Raw genomic sequence first — 10,380 nt, 5'->3', positions numbered from 1 at the left:
ATTCCAGTTCAGCCTCATATGCTCCGTTATCGCACCCTTCATACTTTTGTTCTCCAATTTCCAGGCCACGAACAGATGGCCCTCCTTTGTTCGACTGGAGACTACGTAGCTATCCGATGAGCTCATCATCACATTTCTCAATTTCTCGATCGACGTCTGTCTTATCAGACCCCCATTCTTCGGATGCGCGGCAAGTCTCCGTGGCTGGTTCACCCACAACATCAACAGCCTACCGCCAATCACCAAAGCCCAAGGATGCTAATCCGGCCGAGGGGGGAAACGCGGGAAAACCAGGCTTTTAGACCAGCACGGGGAAAGCATGGCGCCAATTCATTGGGCTGCCCGTTCGGTGTCCAAAAACTTTCGCAATTGTCGTTTCCTGTCACCAGGATCCCTGGTCGACGAACCCAAATCTCATTCGATCTTCAGAGATTCTGGGCCCAGGTCTGACTCATCGGGGGTTGACCATCCTCACGAACACTGCAGTTGAGTCGGTCGAGGGCGATCGAGGTGTCACCCCATCCGGCTCGAGACTTAATGGTGGACTCGATTCGTCATACGTAGGTTCAAGACTGTAGCAGCGAACATCGGCCCTTTGTGTTCGCTTATCGTCGACGTTTAAAATTGAATAACACCATCCAAGTAAGTCAAAGCGACGAAGCGTAGAAGCCCATTTCGTAGATCCGCTTGAATTATTAGTTAACTACAGACCATATCGATGATGTAACCATGTGGCGCCCTCCGCGGTCACGTGGCCCGCCAACCGCTGCGGAATCTCACTCCTCCCACGACCTCATGCAGAAGAGTCGAGACAACGGAGGAAATCACCAGCCCTGCCAGCGTCTAGACCCACCCAAGCTTCCCGTCTATATTTTTTTTACTTTTCTTAGATACTACCTCGCATCACCATGACGGACATTGCGGCCCTAGAGGCTGAAGTCAAGGAGTTTAAGCTTCAGGTTCGTTCACCACACGCGACTTTCTCAGCACACATCTAACTGGGCCGCAGCTTGAAACTGTTCAATCTAGTTTGCAGGTAGACCCAGATAACACGGAATTGCAAAGTCTCAAAGCTGAGCTGGAAGAACTTATAACCCTCACTGAACAATCAATCGCCGAACTCAAACCTGCCACTCCTCAGCCATCCAGCGAACCAGCCCGATCGAGAGGCGCCAGAGACGACTACGCCTCAAAACCCAATTATCGAACGCCAGCAGCCGATCAAGCAGATGAAAGCCCCGCTCCTGCTTCGTTCGCCGTGAATGAAAATGTGCTTGCGCGCTGGGTGTCGGGCGATAACTCATACTACCCAGCTCGCATCACATCGATAACCGGTTCTTCAAGCAATCCTGTCTACATTGTCTCATTCAAGTCGTATGGGACAGTAGAATCTTTAACTGCGAAAGACCTTAAACCCACTTCCAACAGTGACTCGCGAAAACGCAAGGCTGATGGAAGCCCAGGCAGTTCCTCAAACCACACCCCAGTTCCTCAACCTCCCAACGCGAGCGTTATCTCGGCAGCAGCAGATATAAACCCCGCATTGGCCACGCAGGCGCGTAAAGAGCCCAGCAAGCCTAGCGATGGTTCCGCGCGCCCTACCAAAGCTTCGCGGAAGGTCAAAGCCAACAAGGAGCTTGAGGCGGGTAAGAACAAGTGGAAGGACTTTGCCAGCAAGACCAAATATGGAAAGAAGGAAAGCATGTTCAGAACTGGTGATAGTGTCAATGCTCGAGGTATGCACAACTCATAATTATTGAGTCGGCAATGCTAATAGTTTCCAGTGGGTTTTACAGGGTCTGGTCAACAGATGCGCAAAGATCCCACACGGACGCGGCACGTTTACCAGCAAGGCGAGGAGGATGCTTACTGAAATATTTCGATTCTGTCATCGGGGCTTTATGATTAACGGCCAATCTTCTTCTTAAACCCACCTGTCTCCTCGAGTCTATATTTCATCGCTAACCAGATGTCGATGGCAGATAGTCAGTCTTATGATAACCGGCTAAATTCGTACATAATACCAGAGCGTTTGGATGTCCAATGTTGTATTTATTTGTGAACCACCGCAGGGCGGCTGCTATGCCTCTAGGGTTAAAACTATACTTCTATCGTAAAGATGCAAATCAAAAAATAGTGAAATAAATGACTCATTTGGAGTCCATTAGCTACTTAAACAAGGTTCTACAACCCGGCCGCGAGCGTTGCCTGCAGAATGTGAGGGCTCGGCAAGTTAACAAAACACCGAGGCCGCCACTGTCTGCGGCAACACTTCGCCGAACTCCATCTCTCTCAGGTTGCACAACCAACCATCTACATCAGCCCTGCGGCACAATTACCACTGTTCTCAGAGATTTTATGCCTAGCGTGAACAATGAATCGCAAAAGGCATAGCAGACCTGCCGATCCCCCAAGTGAATCTTCGAAGCGGAGGAAGATCGTCGCGTACGTTGGTCATGATCGTCTGCCACCAACACTCAATCACTAACATAAACCTCTGTCTATATTTAGTTGTGAGAGATGTCATTCTCACAAAATCAAATGCTCTGGAGATCAGCCTTGCACCAAATGTCGGCTCGTTGGCTGCGCGGACGAGTGTCAATACCCGTCGCGAGACCGCCAGGTTAAAGTCAGCGAGAGGTGCGTAGTTTGTGCATAACATACTTGGTTTTTTCCCGCTGGTCGAGACCAATCTAACTTAAAACAGCTATCTCGAGCAGATCTTGACCGAGATCCAGCGCTTGAAGGAGCAATCGGCATCCTCGGCCAACACCCCCGAGGCAGGCCATCACGAACGGGACCAGCCACGACCCCCAGGCGGCGCGCCGGATGAGGGCAGTACTAGTATTCGGAATCCTATAATCGGCGATCGGGCATGGTTTCACGCCTATGATCCCTCGGCGCCGCCGATTTTCGTTGGGGAGGCGGCTTGCACCGCATTCGCAACTCGCTTGCGCCAGTTCCTGTCAGGCACCAATACCACGGCGCATATACGGCGCACGCAGTATGTCAAGGAAGAGAATATTGCACTAGCCAATGCGGGCGACATTCGATGGCCGAGTCTCCAACAGGCGCGGCTGCTGGTCAAGATCGCCATTCGACAAATCAGCTGTGTTTACCATGTGCTGCTCCGGAAGTCGACATTGGACAAGCTGGAGGAGATATACCGGACGGGCGATTTCGAGTGCACCGTTAATCGATGCAAGTTCTTTGCCCTGTTTGCGTTTGGGGAAGCATATTCCATGCGCAGTGAGCCGTCTTCTGGGTCTAGGGTTCCGGGTACCTCGTATTTTGCTCGTTCTTTGAGCTTGGTGCAGGTGCTGCCGGAGAGGACTAGTATCACTCATCTCGAAACTCTACTGCTCCTGGTATGAATCATTCCTGTCCCGAAATTGGCCATAGTGAATCGTTGCTGACGATATAGTCGTTGTTTTCTTACTATTTGAATCGTCGACACTCAGCTTATGTTTTAATCGGGAGCGCCATGCGCTTGGGATTGTGCATTGGGCTAAACCACAACATCCCTGAGTCCCAACTCATTGACCCTGTCGAACGCCAACATCGAGTGCGCATCTGGTGGACGATATATATCTTTGACCGCATGTGGGCATCAAAGATGGGTCTGCCATCCCAGATTTTAGACGACGACATTCATCTCGACATGCCATCGAGAATTGACCCCAAACAGACATACGAAGAGCAGTTCACTGATGCCGAGTACATTGAAGCCAATATAAACCTTGCCCGAATAGTTGGCGAGACAACAGCGAAAGTATACAGTCGACGCAAATATAATGAGACATTCATGCAGCGCGTCCAGAAGTTATTGAAGGCGTTGAAGAATTGGGTGGACACCTTGCCTGTGCATCTTCGTCTCAATGTCGATGACCCCGAGACGAATACCAAACACATCACATCAATACATCTTGCATTTAATCAGGTAGGTATTCGCTCCATTCCTTCGATCACGGCCTAGCAGCTAATAAACAGTGCGTCATCCTCACCACACGCCCAACCCTCCTCCATCTCCTCAAACTCAACGAAACCAACAACCCTCGTGACAACTCAAACCCGAACTCGAGCATAAATACGAATACAAGTTCAGAAAAGGAATGCATCTCACAACCTCTCCTTACCCTAGGAGAAGCCTGCATCCACGCTGCCCGGCACTCACACTCCCTCATCCTCACAAAATGGATCAATGGCTCCCTCCCTGTCTTCGGCTACTTCCACGCTCACTATCTCTTTTCCGCCTCACTGGTCCTTGCCATGTCCTCCTTTGTCCCAATAGGAAGCCCTGCCGACCTCGGAGCTTTCGAAACCGGCCTCGAGGTACTGGCGTCTATGAGCGAGAACGGTAACCTTGCTGCGTCCGAGTTTTATCATAACCTTAAACATGTCAAGCAGTGTGTTGATACTTATCGTGCTGGGCGGAGAGGGAATGATACTAGACGGCGGGCCCCTACTACTGTCCCTGCTGGGCTAAGTGGCGGCAATCAGTCACCATTCGGAACTTCTGCACCACTAACCACACCCGCAACGGCGCTGATGAGCTCAGGCCCAGGGCGAACACAGGGGCCACTCACCGCACCAGATGACGGTCTTATGAATGGGTACACCCCTCGACCAAACCCTAATCCCGGACAAGAACCCAAAACCGGCCGAAGACAGCAACAGGAAGATCCACCCGACAGAGACCTAGCGGGAGGATTCACAACTGCAATGGCGTTCATGGAGCCCACGATGCAAGACTTTCTTGCGCAGTCGGATCTAGATCTGGGCTTGCTGTACCCCGTTGAGACGTTTATGGATGATGCGGAGAATTTATATTCGGGGCATGAGTTTACATAACTTCGGGGGGTGGTATATAATCTGTCACGGTATTTATATTATTTATTCGATATTATCTCTATTTCTATCTCTAACTTTTGATATATATGCAACATGCAATATGGGTATCACGTAAACTGAACAAACAAACCATCATCACGCGGCGCAATGCAACATCTAATGCAAATATCAACATACGGCATCATAAGCCCAAATCGCATGAGCCGCGGCTTAGGAGCACGACTTCTGAATAGGAACCCTCCGCTCCATCCACTGCTGCATCTCAATTCCCCACCGGGCGATAAGAACAACCAGCACGGCCCCAGTTAGCGTAAATGCCGCAGCTGTGGTTGTACAGCCCAGTCAGCTTTTATTCTAGAGAAATATGGCGAGAAAGGACAAACTCACAGATCGTAAACGTCCATCCGACCCCGATCTTATTAATCAGTGGGACGACCAGCGCACTCGCGCCCGCGGAAAATATGTACTGGATGATATATTTCCCACTTATGACCTCCGCGCGGTGGGAAGGGAGGGCTTCTACAAACATACTTTAGCACCTGTGCCGCCAACAAAATGAAGGCAAGAGAGGGAAGAGAGGGAAGAGAAATACCAGCAGCATAAGTGTTTAACCCATTAAAGCTCCCCATCAAGCCAACACCTCCCACAAACCCCGCAATAATCGGCACTGGCATACCCCCCTTCTCCTGCTGCAGGGTCCACGCATAGACGAGTGTCGCGCCGGGGAGGATAAGGAAGAGCATGAATAGCCCACTGTTCAATCGGTCCTGTGGGAGTCGGAACCCGCGGCGCGCTATGAACCTACGAACGGTTTTGTCTGACAGACGGCCGCCCAGCACGCTGCCGACTAGGAAGCCGGCACCTGGGGCGAGATAGAATAGGCCGCTTACAAGCGCGGAGGTTAGGTTGAAGCGCGGGTTGAATATTGTACGGGCAGAGGAGAGAAGGGCGTATAGGTAAGTGGCCAGGAGACCACAAGTTATGAACTGGCAGAGTCAATACCTATCCATTCATGCATTTTAGTAAGAGGTTTAGGACGTACCGAGAAAAGGATATTCGGGTACAACCAGAGCTTGAAGACGCGGGTTGGGTTGAAGACTCGTAGGACGTATCTTAGGGTAATCTTCTTCTTTACCTTCTCGGAATCAGACCCGTCGGTGTCTTGTTGGACCTCTGGGACGAAGATCAAGGAGAGCACGAGTCCGAATCCGGCCATGGCTGTTTGGAGCCAGTAAATATAGCGCCAGTTGGCGAAGGTGACGATTACGCCGCCGATGCAGGGGCCTATATTCTATCAGCACCCTTTCCATCTCTGAAATAAAAGTCTATACTGCGAAAGATAATAAGCGAAAGGGTAATACCAATTGCAGGGCCCGTCACAGAGCCCAACATGAAGAACCCCACGGCCGTCCCTCGCACCTCCTGCAGATTGTCAACAAAAAGCCCTGGAGCAAGCTATCGGCAGGGAAGAAACATACCGGCTCAAAAATATCCGCTAGCACCGTCTGCCCACTAACCATGAAACTCGTGCCCGTAAAACCCCCAAGGACCCGGAACGCCGTAAACATGCCCATACTTCTGCTCCCCGCTGTCCCCACGCTGCAGCCCACCAGCACCGCAACAGCAATATTATAGCTCACCCTTCTCCCCAAAAGGATAGTAAGAGGTCCCCAAAGGAGTGTCGAGAACCCCATTGCGAGCAAGACACCGGCATTGGTAATATTCAGCGTCTCAGCGGTGGTATCGAACTCTTCTGCGATTTCGGGCGTGGCGGGGAGCAGCGAGGTGCTGGAGAACGTGACGGCGAGGGTCATCCATGAGACGACAAAGAGGATGACCGACTTGCGCCATGTGGGCAGGTCGAAGCCTGGCGAGTGTGGATGTGTTGGTGTTTTCTGGAGAGGTGGGGTGGTGGCTCCGGGGGACGAGGCCGAGGACTCCACGGCGGTTTTTTCAAGGTCTGCATCCATTGTTGCAGCAATGGGGTCGCAATTGGGAAGATGTGATTATTATTGAAGGAAAGCAGACTGGTCTGCATCCTTTTATATATCCATTGGGCATCGTCGCAGAGATATCGGATTCTTCTCCGTCTTCGGCAAGCCGGTCTAGTCGCCGAGCTCGGTTGCAGGTTTTTATCACGGCGACGGTGGACGACACCGAGTCTCGGTAACCCATGCCGAGCTACCATGCTCTTCAGGAAACAACTTAAATCAGCCCAGCTCAATAGGGTTATAAGGATACAACCAGGGTAAACAAAAGCAAATAGAATTGACTATTTATGTACTAGAATGTCGAATGGATACAGAAACAACAAAACCACATCCCCCTACCAAAAGCATATCCCCGCTCTAGAGCAGAATCATACCAAGACCAGCAACAACGCTAGTCATGATATAGGCACCCAATTGCCAGTTACCAACGTACACAGCCGAGGGCCTGGGGCCAAGTCCGGCAGCACCGTCAGAGGTCTCACTGGACGAAGAGCCATCGCCAGCGTCGCCTCCAACACCGCCCTCGGGGGTGTCGACATCGCCAGTACCATCTTCGCCGGCCTGGTCAAGCAGGTCCTTGCAGCTGCCGCTGGCCTTGGACGAATCCACGGTTTCAGCGCGGCCATCAAAGTCGCAAGCATCATCGCTGTTCTGCGAGTTGTAGTACTGGCTCATAACAAAAGAAAGCTGCTGCTTGGTGCTGCAAACGCTGTAGGCTCCGTAGTCGCCCTTGATTGCGTCGGCCTTTTGACCAGCGCAGTACTTGCCCTTCTCGAGACCGCAAATGTAGCCAAAGATCTCACCATACTCCTTCTCCTTGACATCATCCTTCACCTTGCAGGTCAGAGTCTTCTCCATGCACGAGCAAAGGTTAGCGTTAGGGGAAGGAGGAAGCTTGGAGCTGGCTTCCCAGTCCTTGTTGGTGGCGGGGCACGAGGGGACAGCAGTGTTCTTAGGGGTGTAGGAACCGCTCTTGACGCCGGTAGCGGTCACCTTCTGCATCTGAGAAGAGAGGTAAGAGAAGTCATCCTTGGTCTTGACCTCGTCGCCGTCAACGCTGACCAGACCATAGTCGTTGACCTCCTGGAAATACATGTACACAATACCACCGCTCCACACGTCGTTCATCTGAGGGCCGAACAAGACAGGAACATCGCTGAACTTGCGGGGCTTAGGGTCAATGCAGCCATATTCAGAGAAGAAAGCAGGAACAGGGTAGTCGGAGAATTCCTCAGTGCGTGCTTTGTATCCAGACTTCTGGAAGCTCGAGTCACCACACCATTCGTAAATGTTGTATCCAAACATGTCAATACGGCTCTCCTCATCACCGCAGATCAGGTAGTCCTTCATGTCTTCACGGAGATCGGCATTGTCATCAGTGGCGTAACCAACAGCCAGAGATTCACGGTGGTTATTCTTGATGTAGGCCTTCATATCACGCACGGCGGCCTTGACGAACGCGATCGAGTTGGTGGTGGTTTTGTTGTTTGCGACCTCATTACCAGCAAAGAAACCGATAACATTAGTGTAGTTGGCAAAGGCGTCGACCACGCTGGTGTAACGGTTGTAAAGGTCGACATTCCAGCTGGGGTCGGCCCGGTTGATCGACTCGCCGGGAGAGGAAAGATCAGTGATCAGGTAGATGCCGGCATCTGCCAGCAGACCCATGCAACGGTCGTGGCTCTTAGAAGGGTCCACCGCATAGGTTCGAATGACATTGGTGTTCAGCTTCTTCAGGTAAGGGATATCGCGCTCGCAGTTCGAGTCATCAGATATGGGGTCAGTGTAGTGCGAGTTGCTTGTGGTCGAGCCATTGGAGGCGTACTCCTGTTGGTAGGCAATGCCACGAATGAAGAACTCGTCGCCAGTGTCGGAGTTGAAGAATTTGTTACCCTATCGTCTTCGTCAGCAAAGCGGCCCCAGGGTCCAGGGATCAATGCGACCGTGCGTTGGCTTACCTTGGTAACGATCTCGGGCAACTTGGCCGCCAGGGCGCTGCCGGCGAGAGACGCGCCAGCAATGGCAAGAGAGAATTTCATTGTACAGATAGAAGAGAAAAACTGGAGAATGAGTGTCGAGAAAAGACGATCGGTAAATCAGCGGTTGATCACGAAGATCGTTGGGGATGTCAACCGTTCCTGAACGAGGGCAGGCAAAGGCTTATGAATAAATAATCGAATACAACGAGTGACTAACGGCAAGCATACGTAGCCGACCGATGAAGAAGAATGCGCAGAAAAAGAAGAGGCAGGAGAGAAGGAGGAGGAAGAAGAAGTAAGAAGGGTTGGATGGGGAGAAAGGAGTCGAGAGAGGAGTGGGTCGTACGGTCCCTGTATTTACAGTATTATTTCATTGACTCGCACAATGAGCACAGTGAACGCACGATGGCGTTCCCTGGGTCCGGTTCTCCTTCATAAACCGGGTATCACGGAGTCCCTGAGGGTCCGGTCCCTGAAAATTCAGGGAAAATCAAGGGACCTTCGTATTATCCAGCTCCAATCGAATTTTACGTGCTGAGCGCACTTCAAGAATAGCACCGACCACTGGCTATGTATCATTGCACGTACTTGTGTACGGAGTAGCCTGGGATCCTGGAAGGTCCTGGCTGAGGAGTTTGTATCAAGCGCTCAATGACAGTGCTAAGAATAGTCGGCCAGAATCTGAAACTAGGCCGGCAAATTGGACCCTCGTTGGCCAGATGAGCGACCCCTGTTACACATTTATCATACATACCGTAAACGTACGATAAATACAAGTATTTTACCACGCCCAGGGCTTGGTGATGTCTTATCTCTCTGCCAATAATTGCTTGTCGTTGCTTGAGCGAGGCCACGGTTCATACAACGCTCCGCCAATCCCTCGGATAGTAACATCAATGGCTAATGCTGCTCACTGCTCACTGCTCAGCCTTCAGGAACGGTATATACAAGGTGTGCTAACGGGTATTCAAATCCCATATTGCCTAATAATTGGCAATTTTCCTTCAACCGCGCAGACTGTCAACGTCAACATACAGCAAAGAACACTTCCATCCTGACCGCTCTTCTTCCCATCGATCTCAAGCTGGATGGCTTCGAGTGTGCATTGAAATCGCCTCCTTCCTGCACGGAGGAATATCCTTTACGTGTCCGTGCCTTCATGGCTTCACCAAGGGATATGGAGATGACATGTGATATCATCAATGGTCACTCCTCGCGGGCTGCATAGCCACACTCCATGGCCAATCATATATCCACAAAAGCGACTACACTCCTGCGAGAGAATGGATCAGGGGTTCAAGGAGCCAGTCAAAGCGAAGAACCCGGATTGAATTTGGTTCTCAAATCTCGGTCAACTCGAAAGCTTGAGAGCTGTTGACGGGATGCCAAGAGGCACAAGAGTTGCCATGGACGCTTAGCGGTGGCTCTAATTCTCTACAAAACTGATCTTCGTGCTGCTGCAGACTTTGAGATCTTGGATCTGTGTCGCGTTTTTCCTCCAACTTTGCTGTTTGTCGTTCTTTTACTTTCGCTTGGCTTTCTTCCACCGACTTTCTTTT

General features: G+C 51.2%; 4 protein-coding genes across 4 annotated transcripts; 2 read left to right on the top strand and 2 right to left on the bottom strand.

Moving 5' to 3' along the window:
• Positions 1–908: 908 nt before the first annotated feature.
• Positions 909–1,873, top strand: ASPSYDRAFT_58487 (uncharacterized protein; the record flags this gene model as incomplete). Its single annotated transcript, XM_040849545.1, has 3 exons — positions 909–959; positions 1,010–1,736; positions 1,785–1,873. 3 exons carry the CDS (start codon positions 909–911, stop codon positions 1,871–1,873), a joined length of 867 nt encoding a protein of 288 aa, XP_040701704.1.
• Positions 1,874–2,374: 501 nt separating this feature from the next.
• Positions 2,375–4,851, top strand: ASPSYDRAFT_153416 (transcription factor domain-containing protein; the record flags this gene model as incomplete). The annotated part of the gene is made up of 5 exons (XM_040842281.1): positions 2,375–2,445; positions 2,512–2,640; positions 2,708–3,368; positions 3,425–3,940; positions 3,991–4,851. The coding sequence occupies 5 exons, from the start codon at positions 2,375–2,377 to the stop codon at positions 4,849–4,851; spliced, it is 2,238 nt and encodes a 745-aa protein (XP_040701703.1).
• Positions 4,852–5,061: 210 nt separating this feature from the next.
• Positions 5,062–6,821, bottom strand: ASPSYDRAFT_58485 (putative MFS transporter; the record flags this gene model as incomplete). The annotated part of the gene is made up of 6 exons (XM_040849544.1): positions 5,062–5,174; positions 5,239–5,370; positions 5,444–5,837; positions 5,894–6,135; positions 6,213–6,273; positions 6,330–6,821. 6 exons carry the CDS (start codon positions 6,819–6,821, stop codon positions 5,062–5,064), a joined length of 1,434 nt encoding a protein of 477 aa, XP_040701702.1.
• A 378-nt stretch (positions 6,822–7,199) lies between these two features.
• Positions 7,200–8,881, bottom strand: ASPSYDRAFT_152690 (glycoside hydrolase family 72 protein; the record flags this gene model as incomplete). Its single annotated transcript, XM_040842220.1, has 2 exons — positions 7,200–8,735; positions 8,801–8,881. 2 exons carry the CDS (start codon positions 8,879–8,881, stop codon positions 7,200–7,202), a joined length of 1,617 nt encoding a protein of 538 aa, XP_040701701.1.
• Positions 8,882–10,380: the final 1,499 nt, after the last annotated feature.

Source organism: Aspergillus sydowii, assembly GCF_001890705.1.
Source record: "Aspergillus sydowii CBS 593.65 unplaced genomic scaffold ASPSYscaffold_6, whole genome shotgun sequence".
NCBI lineage: Eukaryota > Fungi > Ascomycota > Eurotiomycetes > Eurotiales > Aspergillaceae > Aspergillus > Aspergillus sydowii.
This window is presented reverse-complemented; position numbering and strand designations above follow the sequence as displayed.